At 39.1% G+C, this 18402-nt stretch overlaps 2 protein-coding genes across 2 annotated transcripts; one reads left to right on the top strand and one right to left on the bottom strand.

Annotated features, from left to right (window-relative positions):
* The first annotated feature begins 70 nt into the window (after positions 1 to 70).
* Positions 71 to 5729, top strand: LOC136422305 (small acidic protein-like). The gene is made up of 5 exons (XM_066409980.1): positions 71 to 259; positions 1579 to 1677; positions 2338 to 2401; positions 3305 to 3376; positions 4116 to 5729. The coding sequence occupies exons 1-5, from the start codon at positions 197 to 199 to the stop codon at positions 4346 to 4348; spliced, it is 531 nt and encodes a 176-aa protein (XP_066266077.1). The 5' UTR covers positions 71 to 196; the 3' UTR covers positions 4349 to 5729.
* Positions 5730 to 8600: 2871 nt separating this feature from the next.
* On the bottom strand, positions 8601 to 18106 carry LOC136421787 (uncharacterized). Its single transcript, XM_066409342.1, has 6 exons — positions 18055 to 18106; positions 13708 to 13761; positions 13228 to 13362; positions 13025 to 13101; positions 12432 to 12632; positions 8601 to 11904 (listed from the first exon to the last, which is right to left on the bottom strand). Exons 2-5 carry the CDS (start codon positions 13720 to 13722, stop codon positions 12434 to 12436), a joined length of 426 nt encoding a protein of 141 aa, XP_066265439.1. The 5' UTR covers positions 13723 to 13761; positions 18055 to 18106; the 3' UTR covers positions 8601 to 11904; positions 12432 to 12433.
* Between the last annotated feature and the right edge of the window lie 296 nt (positions 18107 to 18402).

Genomic DNA, 18402 nt, shown 5'->3' on the forward strand with positions numbered 1-18402 from the left:
TAATTACGTGGATAAATTTTATCTTTAATATTTAGTTATTACCCTTTTTTGGAGAAGCCCAGTGGTATCTTCCATCGTGAAAAAAACAAAGATGGTGGACGTGAGTCGGGCCATGTAGCTGCACAAGTCGAAAATCAGGTTTTTCTTCATCTTTGGTGCAAACTTTGACCCCTATCAAGTAAACACGTAACCCAACATGAGTTCTGAAACGCCAAATGATGACAGAAGGGGCGAAAAAAGACAAGCGGCGCCCTCAGAGGTGAGATTTTCACGACAATAAAATGGAGAAATTTGGAACAAACATATAGCTGTGGGGGAGGGGGGCATGGTCACTCCATGCCCACTCAAAATTACCCCGTTTTATACTATATAATGATTTCTAAACAAATGTATGGTAGGTCAATTTTCTGAACCATTTCATAATTGTGTATGTAGGTTGCTGCATGGGTGGGTCCCTCTTGCAATACCTTTCTCCACATGATAGAATGTTGACACACTAAAAACATGCATGTACGTTAGGTGTAGCTACGTGCATGTAAAACGTTATGTTGCGAACGTAATTTCAAGTCCAGTGAAACACTTAAGCCCCAGAAATTGCAAGTGGATATCTAACGAAGTGTAACCTAATCTAGTAACAGAGTTTTAGAATTAACGTTACACTCACAAGTAGAGCATCACCAAAAATTATATTGTCATGTCTGCAAATTTTAAGCTGAGATGTTTGTTGTTATTGTAGACAAAATGACCCTAGCAGATTATATTACTACATGTAATTGATATTTTGATTATCAGATCAAATAAGCTAGTCCGGAGTTGCTACAATGCATGTGCAGTGTCAAAGGTGAAGGCCCCCAGCTTGAAAACAGTGCTCATCTCGACATTGTCTTGATTTGCATAACAACGCCCCGCCGGGTTTTGTTTACGTCTGAGGGGCCTTTGACACTGCACATGGTTAGTAACAACTCCGAACTAGCTTATTACTTATCAAGGTGTAAATTGATTCAAGCCAACACCCATCATTCCATCTACCATTCTGTCAAAATTTATGAGTAAAGATGTGACAATGTCAAAATTTGAAATAAATTGATAGAAATTTGTACTAGGTGACGGAAAAAAGGAGACTATTTGTAGGACATTTTGTCAATGGAAATTGGGATGGTGAGAAAAAAATTCAAGCTAGTTAGAACCCTGCACTGGCTGAAAAAAAGAACCTATTAAATAAACTAAAGGACACTTTCAAGTGTCAAGAAGAAACCATCGCACGAAAAAGGAACAAGTTAAATAGTCATTATAGAAAATGGGACGAACTTCAAAATGTATTCAAATACTAGCATGTGTGTGTGTGTGTACTCTTATGTTAGCATATTATACAGTTGTCTTTGTTTATGTTCTTTTAATAGTTTTATTCCGTTGAATAAAGATTGACAAAAAAATTTTAAAAAAAACTTAAAAAAAAACTAAAGGACACGACTATAGTAGGAGAAGAAACTATGGCTGTGACCCGTGGATAGAGGGGTGACAGACATGACCCTTATGTATTATTTTATTATGCTACAATCCACATTTCTTCCTGTGTAGTCAGTGGACATCCACTCAGCCAATCGCTGGGAGTCTGCGGACCTCGGCGATGACCAGCGGAAACAGAAGTTCCTCAGATTGATGGGTGCCAGCAAGAGGGTGAGTAGTCTAGATTGTTGTGTCTGTATGTTTGTTTGTCTGTTTGTTTGTATCACTCACATGGACTCAAGGCTTGAGATGTAACATGTCAGAGAACAGACTGTAAGGTTTGATCCACTCACACCGGGAAGGACCCCTACTCTTTTCTATAACTAACTATAGCGGCCTTGAAAAGGTGACCTCTGCGGGCTACACCTGTTCCGCCATGCCTTCCAGTTTTGGAGAAGTGAAATAGATAAGTAAATAAATAAATGAATAACTAATAAGTACATGTATATTGGTCTCTTCACCTTGCTCAAACTCAAAGTGTGTGTCTCTCTCTCTCTCTCTCTCTCTCTCTCTCTCTCTCTCTCTCTCTCTCTCTCTCTCTCTCTCTCTCTCTCTCTCTCTAATTTTACCCCTTTCAATCCTCATCATATGGGGGTTGGACGTGCTTGCACAATTGGATGGGGGAGAACTCCTCATCAAAGTGCAAGTCTTTTTTGTAGCAAGAATTTTCACGGCTGGATGCCCTACCAATGGCTTAACATCCCATCGGAATATTGAAGGATTCCTCCCTTTTTTAGTAGTACATGTGTGTAAGTCTCTGGTGTTGGACATTAGGCCCTGGTATTATTATTAACCTTTGACTGTTTGTTCTCTATATTTCACTTTCTTCAGAAAGAACACCACGGCAAGATCCACATTGGACAAAGTCAGAAACTCCCGGTTCACTCCCGTAGTGGTGAGTTGCATCCTCTTATGTTACACTGGACTGCAATTAGTATAACTCAGTCAAATACAGTATAAACTTTGCATCAAATAGATCTACTGTAACTTAATAGATGTTGAAAAACTCACAGCAAACTTGGAAGTTACCATGTAGCTATGAAAAGCATGCCATATGGCTATAAGCTAAAATGGGTTGACATACCAGTGCATTTTTGTACATACATGTACAACTGGATGTAGAAGTAGATTGTATATAATATACATGTTTTGTTCTTGTGCATACATAGATTGTCGTTTTGCCCCTGTGCATATGTAGATTGCATTTTTGTCACCAGTACAAATATATGTAGACATAGATTGTATGTTTTGCCAATGTGCATACAGTATGTAGATTCTAGTTTTACCCCTGTGCATAACAATATAATGTGTAGATTGTATGTTTTCTCCTGCATGTGCATGTAGATTGTACATGTATGTATTGCCCCTATCAGTGTTCTACCAGGATGTTTTCACAGCATAGGGGTCAGGTACCGAAGGCCAACTTTGCGCGGCGCAAGTCACTCGCGGAGTGCCAAAGACATCATAACGGTTGGGAGTCTGGCATCTTCCCGCACAAAATTTTGAAATTCATAACCAAATAAGACACTATTTCCTGCATTTTGAGGGAGAAATTTTGTGAAGTTAAGTTTTTCCTCTGTCACATCCTCAATCTAAGGCCAAATATGAACTTTTTATAAGATTTATGAAGATTCTTCCCAGAAATAAACACCCCTATGTTCATTGAAACACAGCATCGGGGTCTAGATCACAGCATCGGGGGTCCAGATCACAGCATCGGGGGCCCCTATGCTGAAAAGGCCTGGCGAGAACACTGCCCCATGCATATGTACAATGTAGATTGTATGTTCTGCCCTAGGTGAGGAGGAGCAGCATGTACAGCAGGACTTGGAGCATCAATTCCAACAGGGACTGGAAAGCAAACTTACAGGTCAGTTTATCCTCTTAATGGTGAAACCCTTAGGCCTAGGAAATAATATTCTGTTTCCAACCCTAGCAAAAATCTGCCACCCCTAACCTTTTTGGGGGACGGGGGGTCACCATTGACAAGGGACATAGTGTTTTTGATCTGACACCTGAATGATGAAAACATTGAAAAACCTGTTTCCAACATGTTCTCCAACACAAAAAATCATATAAACAGACCCACCAAACCTGTAGCTAAATCACCTTCATGTCGATACCCTGCATGATTGTAACTGAATTTGTTGGATCACTTTCGGCCTTAATTTGTATCAGTTCCGTAATGAACTTTCGGAAACAAGGCATTAAAAATATGTTGCGACGAGTAACTATGAACTGACTATGATTACCGAATATGGAAATGATGTTATATCGTTTACTTATCTTTATATGCTGAATATGATTATGGAATACTGATTGTAACGTTATCTTTGTATAACAATTTATGTTCTATTTTCCGATGATACGTTGAAAGGACCGCTGACCTCCTCTCTTGAACCCTTGAAAAACGGCCTCGGCCGAATGACTGTTTTTGCATACTTTCAAGGTTAAATAAAGGTTGAAAAAAAAAAATTCCCAGGCCTTATGCAACACTTTCGTGCTAAGAGAGTGGATCTTGAAAGAGAATAATGAGACAAAATTACTATTGAGTGTTATCAGAGTGAAAATATGCAAATTTGAACTGACCAGTGCTCTCTTCTGGTCAGGTAAAGCAAGACGCCATGTTGGGCTGGGCTACCAGGAACCAGAACCAGAGGATCATGGGGAGGGTCAAAGGTCACAGCCAACTGGAGGAAATAACCCCACGTCTTCTCAAGATGATTCTAATCCCAAGGCAGAGAAGAAGGAAGAACAGAAAGCTGTTGATTTATCTACAAGGGCACCAGATTCTACAAAAGAAAAAGAAAAAACTGAAAAGGATAGAAGTAAAGAATCATAGTGGTTTTCATTTAGCTGGTACAAACGTAATTCAATGTATGACATCTAACTTGGACAATGATTTTGAAAATGATGAGTCCGACAATCTTGAATTGTAATGAATATTATTGTTGTTATGCTATTCAGATGTAAAACAATGTGGCCAAAACTTGTCGCAAATCAAGATGTCACTGTAACTAAATAAGTCCTCCTTAGAAATTAGAAGATAAAGGATTATGTTGTGTTTGCAATCAAGGAACTACATGCATAAGATACAAAACCATGTTCAAAGGCTCTTTATTACTAGTTGTGCAGTAGTACATGTATAGAGATGGGCTTCCAGTGACAATTTCATATTTGAAATCTTTTTGTGATGAAACGTAGATGGAAAATGGATGTGTGAATTGTTCTCTCACAAAACCTGGTACTGCTCACAGGTAGTTGGGATTTAGAAAGGAAAGAAGTTTCCGATATGATGCAGATCTTGCATACATATGATATAAAATTTCATTAATTAGATCAAGTGGCATAGGCATACATGTATATTACATGTACAAGTCTTCTCAAGCGCGCATGCACTCATAGATACTTGTGGCGTCAAATGGCCAAGTGGATAGGCTAGCAGATGCGAGATTTCACGGGTTTGAATCCTGATATTACATCCTAGATGCTGAAAAAACATTTTACACAACTTTCCTTACTCCACCAGGTGGAAAAATGGGTACCTGACTTCAGTTGGGGAGGTAATAGGCAGTGGAAGGAGAGGGATAGGCTCTGCCTTCCAATAGCAGGCCCTAGACACAGTGGTTAACAACCCACTGCCCCTATGGCCTCAAAAAGGCTATGGTACTACTTTACCTTTCATCTGTATCAGTGTCCAGTCCTGTGTCCGTAAACTTGATGTCTGACTTAACAATGTAAACATTTAAAACAGAAATCTTTGCTAGTTGAGACATTGGAGTAGGTTTATAGATGACAATGTCCCATTTTAAGGGTATTGGAATAAATGTTTTGCATGACCCACCTGTGGTTATTTAATATTGTAGCACACTTTTGAAGTCTTCTGATACAATGTAGCACCATTTTTCTTTGTCTATGGGAAGTTTGTAAAAAAAACATGACAAAACAGTGTGTTCTGGGCCCAGGTGACCACTCCTAGCTCCACTATCATTCTCACTTTACCTCTGTCAATGAAAAAAATAAGCATCTGATCTATACAGATGTTTTTTAACAAACATGTCAGTGAAATGCAGTCTCCTACTGTGGCCAAAGTGAGTGATGTGAAATATTTAATAAACAGTCCTCATACTAAGGTAACTATACTTAACAATGTTCTAGGCTAAGCCTGTTCGCATGCTGTAACCAACTCTCTTCAGGAATTAAAAGAAAAACGTTGACTTTTCCTTCTTTGAATTGTGTGATTCTCATGAAAGTCTAAGGACTTTCCCTTTCACTTAAGGATGTGAATGATACCCCTTAAGAATATAGACACTGAGACACTTAGATTACATAAGAATTTGGCTTCCGTTTAGGATGTTTCAAATATTTTCTAGGTCATAATGTTTTTGTACTCATCCAAAGCTTTTTTTCTAGAATCTGCAGTTGATTACGTCAGACTGTTGTTTGCTCATATATATTATCTTGTTTGGTGACCCTGGGTCTCTTTATTCTCACAGATTGGAAACCAAGGCAATTAAAGATATCTGACTGGATATATGGCAACTTAACAATGTGTATATTGGGGATTATGGGGAAACAACACACACACAATACATGTTCATAAAACACACAATACATGTACATATACACAGTCACACAATACACACATACACAATACATGTACATAAACACACATTACATGTACATGAAAACACATTACATGAACACATACACACATTACATGTACATAAACACACACACACACATTACATGTACATAAACACACATTACATGTACATAAACACACAGTCAAAACAAGTAAAAGGTCATACACTCGATATTGTCTGAAGTCAGCTCCTGGGGCAATGAACTGCTCTTGTTCTACATTCTTCGACCTGTCTGTTATTTAGTCTCCAAGCAGATGTACAAATAAAACTTTTAATGTTAACTTTACTCCGTTTTTACAACATTGACAGCAAGTCTTCCTAGTGGGGATTCATTAGTGCTCCTTTTTAACTCTTGGGAAGGGAGCCATAGGAAAGCACCACCAGAGTAGAACTTTATAAAGGCAGCAAAAGACCAACAAAATAATCCTGCCTGACATATCTGCTTGGAGACAAACTGTTACTCTCATTCTCTGAGGACGCCCCCATGTTGTGTGTTATATCATAAAGCCAAGTGACAACAGCTCCCGACCCTTGAACTTTAGCCCCATCTATAACGTCAACTGTTACAGTTCAGCCCGAGGCTACCAACAGAGTAGTCGGCTCTTTATACTGTAAGTTATGAAACTTTTGTTGTGGAACAGTTTTGATTTTGTGGTGACCTCTTTACAGCAAATTCATGATGCAGTGAATATGCTTTTGTAATGTATTACTCGGCTTGGTGCCTTATTTTTAATCTGTTCAAGATTCTTTTTAAATTCGTAATGTTTAATATATAGTTAATGTTTTAAATACTGACTTTTACCAATCATCAGCCCTTTGTAAATAATGACGCACTTCATGTGCATATTTCTATGTCACATGCAAAGTCATGATGAATAAAACTGAAACTCCTGTACTACAGAATAATCTCAAAACTTCATGACACCACAAGAAGCTTTTTCCCCTTCTACAGCAAAATAAAACCACAGCGAATGTAAATGAATCTACAGTAGTTTCCAAGCAGATATTAGATATGGCATGTCTTGCATGTATGGCTTTTTTTTCAGTTTTTCTCACTCACTAGTGGCATGCAAGAATTTTATAGGAGTATACACATGTATATCTTACAAGACCTTTATTCTGTTGTACCATACCTTAACATTAATGCTGCAAAAACTCCAGCCAAGAAAGCCAGTGCTAACATGCCTGTATGCTTGGTTGTGTACATATTTGAAATTGCCTAATGATGCATAGTGATTTAAGTTACCACAAGATGTGGACCAAGTACAGTGTTTTGCTGTCTATATTTATTTCAATGCTTTCATATTGGAAACAAATGCTGTAAAGATAAAAGCGTATATGGATAAGTCTGAACACTATAACTTTGAGCACACAATCTACATTCAATTTTTTGTTAACATTTCACTCCCCCTACATGAGGGAAGGGAAATGTACAGTTTTCACTTAATTGTTTTTTTTTTGTGTGGCATTTTCAAAAGTCAAAATTGTTTCAAATGGGGGGGGGGGGTTGCTTTTGTGTATACAGAGGGACAATATTGTCATTTTTCAATGCAGGCCTTTAAAATAATTTCATGAAGGCTGTTTTGACCATTGCCTCTGCAACAATGTGTATTTGAGGCTCCCAAATGTGTCAATATAAAAGGCCAATAGCATAAAATTTGGTATTTTACGTTTATTCTGTATCTTAAGAATTCACTAATATCTAACAAGAGAATGCTTTTCTCTCTTTATCTTTTTTTTTTACATTTGTATTAATCTTTCTAACACTCATGCCTCATATGGTAATGTTTGATTAATATTTGACTTATTAAATCACTTCCAAAGTGATAACTGTTACTTGGAATGGAATTTTTTGCTTTAGTAGGGGAAAGCAGACAACTCTCCAAACAGAGGTTAGGCTCTGGCTAGTTTTCGTTTTTTTTTAATTCTATCACATTTTCTTTATGTTGCCAAGCTCACCTCTGTCTGGAGTGTAAAAGAAGATTGTTCTTATTGTGTTGTAATAGTTGGTAATGGCCCATTTATTTTGTGCATTATCTTACTGCACTAAAGATAATTTTTAAAAGGGTGTGGGGGTATGTAGCTCATCTTTTATTACATTGTAATGTTTACTAATACCAGAGGTTAGGCTTCGGCTAATTTTAAACTTCTTTAAAGCATTTTTGTCGGTCTTTCTATTTTGTCACATTTTCGTTATGTTGGCTAACCTCTGCTTGGAGTGTAAAAGAAGACTGCTTTTAAATTAATTCTGTTTGGAATACTTGGTAATCCTACACTTCTTTTGTGCATTATCTCACTGCACTAAGATATATCTGGGATGGGGGTGTGTATGGGGGTTTATGTACCTCATCTTTTATTCCATTGTAATGTTTACTCATACCTTTCCACACCCATGCACACAACATTACTCTGTCATACCGATGATGAATAAGGACAAGAACAAAAAACTCTGGTTACAAGTTTTATTCTAAGTCTTTATGAATGTCGATGACAAGGTGTTCGATTCAGATGTCAGATATAAAAAATGACATGATTTCGTTGAGTAACAATGACAGCAATGATAATTCTTAACACATTTCATATTACTCATTATTTGTTCAAAGATAACAGTAGAATTAGAAAAATCGCTTCAGGACAGTATGTCAAGTATTTGTAATTAGTTACCAGCAGTTAATATCAAATGGTTACTGCCAGTTTACATTCATTGGTTAGCCTGTTACAACAGTTACAGTGCCTGCTTAGTGAGGCTAACTTCTGTATGTGCCTTTATGAGTACAGTTCTAGTTGTTAAAAAGGAGACAAATACTTGAGTTTCTGACATACATGATGCTGCTGTTATTCAGTCTTGTTTGACCAGGTGGTCATGTACATGTAGTGATGTTAAACATTTCAAAGTATCAACGATATTTGTAAGAGCTACATTTAAAGCAGGCCACGTTGAGGATATTGCATTTGAAACATACACAATGTACATTAGTTCTCTCCTTTTCTCGTTTACTGAAGCAGTAATGAATTCCACAGTTAGGACTGACATTCAAAGCAACTTAGAACACTGGTCAGTTTAGATTCGGGAAGTCAGGTTCTGAATTTCAACAGCACAGATTAGAATGATACACTAGACTTGTTTCTGGATGTACTGAAACTTTTGTGTATGAGATGAAAGAGATTGCGTTCTTTCACATTTTTTGGTGAATTCAGCAGTTTGGACGATATGACTGTAAAGGTGATATTTTCCCGAATTCTAAAAGACCAGTGTGTTAGGATGTTTCCCCATTGATAGCATAACTCTCCTAATGACAGTATTGATTTCTTGGATGAAATGCTGTGCTGAGTACATGTAGATCATGTAAACTTAAAGATGTTACAGCAAAAAGTCGTATTTCTCTAGTACCTCTTACAGAGGGATTTTGTATAATTGAGCCAGATCAATTTGAATAGTCGTTTCTTGATGCTGCTTTTTCCGTGTTTTGTTTTAAAGCTGTAATGTATACATACTTGATCCTGCTTTTTCAGTGTTGTTTTTTTCCGAAATGGATACATGCAAATAAATGTCTTTTTTTCAGTTTTTGGTTCATTTTTAATCAATAGTTCTCGAGCACGGTTTTGTTTTTCTGCTTACTTTAAAATGAAGATTTTAATCAGAAACTGTGTCATAATTTTCACATTTTGCTAAGAAGTGCCGAAATAAAAATTTTCTTCTTTCTTCATGATTGTACAGTTCATGTAGCTTGAATTTAAGAAGAGTTTTTACTTTCAATCTGCAAATCGTTGTCAAAAGGGGAACTGATGTGGCCTTAGGAGAGTTTGTATCAATTTGGCACTTGTAACCATTTTAGAAAAGCAAAGCAGACAGTCGCACAGCTTAATACATCTACAGATAAACACCAGCAATGACAAAAAGGCGTTTGAGTCGTCTTTCAAACGCAATCAAATTTCAAAGAACCAAATTTTCAACCAACTCTTCTGCACTCTTTAGAATATTCTTTATTGCCAGAATAATGGCTCAGAATACCAGACCAAGTCGGAAGACTTGGCTGAAAATTTGATTTGGTTAGTGGATTCTGGTTATGTTTGAAAGACTCAAAGACATGGAGCAAACCTTTACCATTATATGAAGAGTACCAAAGTATGCATGTGAATAGCATTAGTATCACCTCAACAGAAATACTAAACTATCGGCATTCTATATAGTTTCTAAAAGGCTTCAAGGAATTAAGAACTTTATCATGTAGGAAGAAAGAAAATCAATTCAAAAAATAGAACAGGCCTTGATCACCATCTGCCAAGATAGTGTACTTAAGAAAGCAAAAGAAAGTGCACTATAACTTCTATCACCCACCTCAAAAGTGCACCAGCATAAACACTTCAACATGCAATACCAAAAACAGCTCTCTATTCTATTCCAGGTTCAACAATGAAGTCCAAATATCAGGTTGTTTTTTACATCAGCAACATTGAGGGGACAAATATTTCCTATTTCATGATGTTTTGGGGTAGGAAATATCTTGGATCAGGTGTTATTTCCAGTATGTCACATAAAATGAGTTTTTGGTCTTTAGTATGATCAAATCTATTGCTTCTTTGTAGATTTGGGTCGGACTCTATCATTGAATCGGATCTAATATGTTTATGAAAAAAAAGAAAATGCTAATAGTTTTAGCTTCACAAGCCAATTTCGCCAACTTCATGGGCCATTATTCATGTCAATTTGTTTGAATGATATCAAAATGTTGTTGGTTGGGAATGTTTTTTGAAAAGGATCAATAGTAAAGTTGTAAGTATTCCCAAGAAATTTGTTCGAAAAGGCTGTCAAAAACAAAAGTAGTTTTAACTCTCTCTTTTAACTTTCAATTTAGCGAACGTCATAGGACATATTTCATTTGTTATCAGTTATATCCTTACAGTGAATTTCATCCATGCGCCAAATGATTTATCAACTAAGGTATTCTAAAGTAATGCTAAAAAAAGGCCCAGCAGAGGATTTCTGAAAAATGTAGATGTCTGGATGGATAGGGACAGAAACTAATTGGGAGTTGGACCTGAATACTCCTGTGGGTCATTTTAAAAAAAACACTGCTTGAAAAACTCCTCTGCTCCCAAATCTACAAAGGGTCAGGGGGTTTACCTGAACACACCCCTAGGATCTCCTGTGGGTCATTTGCAAAAACAATACTTGAAAAACCTCTCTGCTCCCAAGTCGACAAAGGGTTAGGGAGTTTACCGGAACACGCCCTGGATAAATCTAGTGGGCCATAGCTTTATGTCCACACTTCAATTTAGTGACTTTCATGGGCCAATTTATTCTGTTTTAAAGCTAACAAAAATTGGGCTAGGGATGTTTGTTGGGAAACATTATTGGTTTCTAGTGTGTGATTGTGATTTTGGAAGTGTTTCCAAGAAATAGTAAAATTGGAAGTAATGTTTTTCCAAGAAATTGTAAAAATATCAATCATCAAAAAGGCAGGGTATTTAAAAGAAAGGGTTTTGAGAAAGAGGTGGATAAGGTTTTGCATTGGGGCAGAAAATCGTTGTAATGAAGTCATTTTTGCTTAAGCATTGAAGGCTTTCTCGTGGACAAGCCATGTGGGAACCTACACATGCTAAACAGAATGAAGACATTAAACGTTTTTCTCATCACATGGATCTTGTTTCTTCCATGATAACAATCACACTCTAAAAAAAAGAAAACTGATGCCTTGGGGTGAGCTGCTGAAGATTTGTCAACTGTCTCCTTGGTGAATCGAGTCACGAACTGGAAATACAAAATAAGTTTATTTTATGTTTCATTAAATAATGTTCCCTGATAACTAGTACTAATAAATTCAATATCAGGGATATGGCAGCTAGTGTACTATTTTCTTCACAATTGTCTCTCCTTAACACTCATCTCTGGCCAGTTTCTACCAACAAAATTTCCCCAAATACTACAAAAAGTCGGTCCTTGGTTAAACATATTAATGACAAAAATAGCATTGCTATAGCAAGGATTTCAGAGATCTGAAAACGTCATGAAAACGTCATGTCCATGTTCTCAATTCTTTCGGGCCTCTCAATAATGAAATAAGAATTCACAGTCAAGATGTTAGTACTTTTCATGTATCGAATCAGTACTATAGTTTAAAAGGAAAGTAAGTTTGATGAGCTTTAAGTTTTAGTCAAATCAACAGAAAAGGGTCAACGATTCCCTGGATGCAGTGAAAATATCACAAAGTGAATGGAAAAGAAGATCACAGACAGAAACGAATCTTATATTGTGAGGATGTGATCGATATGATTTACCTTTAGGCTGTCACGAATTGCCACTGGATTGTGTCCAGCGGTGTGCTAGATTCGAGAGCCAACACGGTTGGTGTTCCGGTGGCTTGTATGCCGTCCTTTAGGCCGATGCAATAGGTGCGTTGGTTCGTCATCCGGATGGTCTGCTTGTCGGAATATGTCCACAATTGGTACATGTTTGGACCATTTTGATCGTTGAGGATGCTGCGAAATAATGAAAATATTGTGCAAAAATTAGTTATGACATCTCGTGTATACGATAGCAGTAAAATGTATATTATTACATTAATCATTTAATGCTTTTGTGCTTGATGTTTTTCATTTTAGTCTTTAGGTGGCGGTGGGTCTAGCCATAGTGTCGTTGCGTAGGTCCATTCTAGGCATTTTGTTAGTCACTGTACCTTTCAAAGTAAAATGTTTAGCAATATATATAACATAAAACGTTTTTGACTCATTCTCAGAAAACTACATACCAATTCTACTGATATGCACTTATACATTTTCCAATACAATGCCAAATGACAAAAGTGAGACTATTTTAGAATCCAAAGTTCAAATAGATCAGACAATGTTATGGGCAAAAACAATCTCCTCACGCTTCGCCAGCAGAAATGTTGTCGTTGGCGACAGTAATGACGTTATTGCTGTCAGCCTCGTTCTTAAAGACCTGCTCCTGAAAAAAAGGAAGATGACAGCTGCAGTGAGTTTAAGTTTGCGTCGTCTACAAATAGTGCATAAAAAGGAATCATGAAAAGGGGAAAAATTAGAAAGTCACCTTAAACAAAATGCTAGGACATACCCTCGTGTCATAGGTCCACTGTTGTTGGGTATTGGACACGTCACCTTTTGCTTTGATGACTATTGGTTTGCCAGCATCCTTGGTCATCACACTCAACACAAGCCCGGTGGCACGGTGTTTGATATAGCACTTTCCCTATTACATTGAAGTGCATTAGTCAGTATATTGACTGAAGATGGACAGTTACAATTGCATATATGTGTAAGTTCGAATTCATTCTTATGATTTCAGCAATAATGCTTCATACTACTAGGTTGTTGACATCTGTGACTTTCACACCAATGTGATAATTGTCGTTGTTATAATGCAGGTTTCGTCCGAGAAAGACAATTTTGATGAGCTAGTGTCGTAGACATCATATGTTTCGCTTTTCACATGTTCGGCCTTGTCTAATTCAACATGAGCACCGTGTACTTTGATGGACTTCATAATTAATATTTGAACATCTTAACACATTAAAAAGAAGTGCTAGTTGATCACCGTTGGTATGGACATGATTCCGGCCGGTGTAATGCACTGGTGATATTGGAAAACCTGGAAAGAATCGTAACATAATCAGGACAGTAGTGCAAGTACAATTTACGTGGAATATTTGTAGCTTATTGAAACTTGCAGGCAAGTAATAGACTGTGTAAGGCATTTGAATGCTTGGAAGATCGGAATTTTTTTCAGAATCAGACATAAAGGCGCTACACTTTTCAAGAATACATCAAGTACCGTGCCTGTGTTGCACAAGTTCTCGCTGCCAGGAGCTAATTGGCCCCCTATATTCGGTAAGTCAGCCGGGCGGCTAGGAGCGAGAGTATAGGTAATATACGTCATTCAACCTATTTTATTTTATCAAAGGGTAAATATTCACGGTAATTTGATATCTGAACACATCCTTGCAATGTGCAGTGATGTTGGCTTTTAAAAACACTTAGAGTTTCAAACTTTTTCCACGTGTTTTTCTCTCTCTCCTGTCTTCAGGGTTGCAGGTTTGTCAACTTATTGCCAAATATGTAAGGCCGTGTTCACATTTGTCTTAGATGTGCGTGTAACAGAGTGAGGAGAAAAAAATGGGAACATCTGTAGCAAGTCCGGTCAATCATGCTACGAGATTCGGCCATCATACCATGGAGGATGCTGTATAACCTGGGGTACCAATCTGACGTTGCTGCTGCATACTGTACACTGTATACTGAAAGTGCAAACATATAATGCATGTCACATGTTTAACTCATGTGCCATGCTGATAAGTTGACGCGGCTCGTGAAATAAGCTTTCCTGACACGAGCACGAAGCACGGCTGCCTTCATTGACTTTGTACAAAGTGGTAAAGATGCAGAAGCAACCCACTTTGGGAAACTATCGTCCGTTTTTTGACGATGTAAAATGGTCTAAAATTGCCGAAGGTACGTCTAGATATCTATCAAATGCTAGTCACTAATCGGGTGAGCTATAGGTGACCAACTAACAAGCTTTACGACCTCAAAAATCGCCATTGGAAAATTGTTTATTGGGGGAAAGCTTTTGTGGTGACCAGCGAGCATCGGCAGAGTCCTAAACAACGCCGCCGGTCCCAAAACTGGGTCGACGATCAAGAGAACGCCGGTAGTATTACTGCTAAAAATGTCATTTGGAAATCACAGACTCGTCGGCCGACAGATTGTTCTTCTTCAAATGATTGGACGGAACTCGTCGGCTTATTGATTTTGCTAAATATGATTGCATGAACATAGGAGTAAATAATGATGTTACATCAATGAAATGAAATCTATTATTCATTGAAATTGAAGAATAGTTACAGCGAAAGTGAACAATAATGAAAAAGGTAAGTTATGACAAAATCAAATTGTCATATCACACACCCGAATCCGTAATGTACTCTCAAAATCTGTTGCTGTTCAAATTTTATGATGACTTGACGGTGAATAATAAAATATGTCTAAAGAGAAACTGACTGCAGCACGGGATCCAAGGTTGAATATTGTACGAGGCTAGGAAATTTTGAACATGGGAAAGTAGAAACAACATAAGCCGCGACAGCTAGATATTGTACGATTTACAGGTACCTAGTTTTCAACACGTACGCGTTTCTGGAGGAGCCACCTGGAAACCAAGGGGGCAGAATCTGGCTTGTGCACGTAGGCAGGCAGGCAGGTTTTAATATATCTATGACAACGACTGTGCGGGACTTAACAAAACTTGAATTGGTAATCCAACCCTGTTTTTCGTAAGTGGTTTAACCATGTAGGACCATGTGAAGTACAGTCAATGGCTACGCGTACGGGAGACGGCGGAAAGCGGCCGGGCTAGATACTGCGCGTGACGGGCTGGCCCTTGATCGGTGGTTGGGCGGGCAGGCCACTAAGTAGCACCGGAGGGAAGGAGAATGACGACGTGGCTTATGGGCTAAGGAGGTGTGTTAATACCCCTGTCACATTGTCAACAAGCTTCGGCCGTACGTCTTGATCACTGGAACGACAAAGGGTAGCGCGTATTTGTCGCGTCACGTTTGGTGCTTTGTCACGTTTGGTGCCCAGGCACGGTTTGTAACAGTGCCCGCGTGTCACAAACCGTGCCTGGGACAAAAGCACGGTTTGTGACACTCGGACACCGTCACGAATCGTGCCCAAACGAGCACAGTTCGTGACACACAGGGGGTCTTATCCCATACTGTGCTTTGGGGCGGAGCTTAGTGTTTTGAGGGGGGGGGGGGGCGTTTTTTTCCCTGCTGCCCGCTATCTTTTTTTTCGGGGCGCTAGGATGAGAAAGAATCAGCGTAATTCTCGCTCATTGAAATACATTTCGCACTTGTCTTGGATAATTTGGACTTAGAGTTGATGTGGCACAAACAGACGGACGTCTTATCACGAATTTCTTCAACAGAAATCCGCCCCGAACCGTGCCATTCACGACTGTGTCCTGAGGCACGGTTCGTGACAGTGCGCGAGTGTCACAAACCGTGCTTTTCCCCCAGGCACGGTTTGTGACACTCGGGCACTGTCACAAACTGTGCCCAGGCATGGATTGTGACAGTGCCCGAGTCTAGATCTGGTTTCCCAGGGTAGAATATATTTGGTCTTACAAATTATTTTTTAGCATCTGTTATATAGACACTGTCTTTTTATGCCACTTCAATTCTAAGTCAGAGCGAGAATTTTTGTGCCACTTCAATTCTAAGTCAGAGCGAGAATTACGCTGTTCCTCCTTATCTCAGCACCCCGAAAAACAAAGATGACGGGGGGTGGGAGGACTGCGGTAAACAAAAACACGCTGCCTTATATGGAAAGGCGGGCATGAATAGTTACATCACTGCCCCGTCAATCACAGTGATTGACAGCGCTTCCGGGCACAGTCTGTGACTGTCGGGCTGTGTCACGTTCTGTGCCTGGGAAAGCATAGAACGTGACAGGCATGGTTTGTGACGGTACAAACCCCCCTTGGCATGGCACCGCCCCTTGCACGCGGATGAGGTAAGACAAAATGTTCACCACAAAAAGCACATGGGCAGAAAAGAAATAATGAGAAAAGGAAGTTGAGTGATAAAGCCAGCCCACATTCTAACACTGGAGCCACAATGTCAGAATTACACACAAGTTCAAAGAAAGTCAACATCTGCAAATAAACGGGAGTCGGACGAAACTCGCCGAATGACGGGCGTACGCCATCCGATTTGCGACCGATAATCAATAAGTTGGACACCTGGACCTGGTAACGATCTCTTAGACCCCGTTCATATCATAGCCAGTTGAATGAATATATATCTTATCCCAATATGAACGAAATTTAACCGATTGAATAAGGGTTTTAGCAGGTTGAATTAAAACCACCTCAGGAGGTGACAAGTCTCTAAGAATCGCGGACGATCCCAAAAAATCGCGCGCTGATCGACAAAACACCAGACATATAACTGCCGAAAACGTCATTGAATATGTATCCGATCGTCGTCCGATCGATTTTCGCGCAATGTGACAGGGGTATACATGTGTATGAAATACCCGTATCGCCCGAGTGTTCCGGCCCGGCCGCGGGTCGTATCGTCCGAAGACCGGAGGGCGATGCGACCCGCGGGAGGGTTGGTACCGATGGTGATGCCGAATACACCGTGTTTTATTCCATCTATGTCAGATAACGACTTGTCAAAAGCATGCGGTGTCCACGACATTTCTCCAGACTAACGGAAAAAATGATAATGTGAGCCTGAATTTGCCAGGAAATAAAACAGGAAAAACAAATGAGCAGGCAAATGGAATATCAATCTCATATAAACCCCACCCGCCTCAATAAATGGTAACTAAAAAGAAACATTACAAAAATGAGGAGGTTGTGTGCTCCCAATAGTCATGAATTGGAACATTCGTTGGAACAAAGAGATATTGACGAAACCCCACTTTTGAAAACCTTTCTTTACACGGCATACTACTGTCTTTTATTATATGTAATAGGTAACTTGTGTAACTGTTACAAGCACACTCTGAACATTTGAAATAAACGCGACGTGGCCCTCAAATTAAAGTATTGTGTTGGAAGTCATCTTGAAAAATTCCCACTGACTTCCCAGCAATGTTGCGGACAAAAAAGCGTAAAAGTTCACAAAACGCCACCGTACGGTATGATTTCAGCTCAGGACCGTCTATGTATGAGATACTCTCGTTAGATCGCCAAGTTATATGTTGTATGTCGTGCATACGCTTTTGGTTCTCGCAGAAAGAATTACAAATGCACTTATCATGTACTTTTTTTGAGAGCATGGAATATAATTAAGCGACTTTAACAGGATGTATCAAGTACAGTAAAGATAACGCCTAAGAAAAAAAGAATTAAAAACAAGCTTGAACTCACCGTTGTAGTGCTGAGACGTAGTGTAGACGACGGGCATCAGGTAGCTCGTGCTTGCCTGTGGCTGGACGTACTTCGTGGCTGGAGTGCCTCGAGGTTGAAGGTGGGAGTGGGAGGACCAGAAGAAATGGGCTCCTTAAATAGCAGAGGCACCGAATTCTACTAAATGGTGATTGGCTCCTTGGCCACGCTTTCCCAGAAAAACGGCGTGCAAACAAAGTGACTGTTCACGTGAACTCATGATAAGGTCCACATGATCACTGCATGACGGAATCCTTCTGACATTTGGGCTCGAAATGTATAGACAAACGTGGCAAAAACCAGTACTTATAACTGACATGTCGGACACGC

The sequence above is a fragment of the Branchiostoma lanceolatum genome, chromosome 16, assembly GCF_035083965.1.
Source record: "Branchiostoma lanceolatum isolate klBraLanc5 chromosome 16, klBraLanc5.hap2, whole genome shotgun sequence".
NCBI classification, from domain to species: domain Eukaryota; kingdom Metazoa; phylum Chordata; class Leptocardii; order Amphioxiformes; family Branchiostomatidae; genus Branchiostoma; species Branchiostoma lanceolatum.

Coding starts and splice junctions, on each gene's coding strand:
- LOC136422305 (XM_066409980.1), top strand. CDS start 197: ATGAGTTCTGAAACGCCAAATGATGACAGAAGGGGCGAAAAAAGACAA. Junction 1,678..2,337: donor TGATGGGTGCCAGCAAGAGG/GTGAGTAGTCTA, acceptor CACTTTCTTCAG/AAAGAACACCACGGCAAGAT. Junction 3,377..4,115: donor ACTGGAAAGCAAACTTACAG/GTCAGTTTATCC, acceptor TCTTCTGGTCAG/GTAAAGCAAGACGCCATGTT.
- LOC136421787 (XM_066409342.1), bottom strand. Junction 13,102..13,227: donor AGTGGACCTATGACACGAGG/GTATGTCCTAGC, acceptor CCTTTTTTTCAG/GAGCAGGTCTTTAAGAACGA. Junction 12,633..13,024: donor AACATTTCTGCTGGCGAAGC/GTGAGGAGATTG, acceptor ATTATTTCGCAG/CATCCTCAACGATCAAAATG.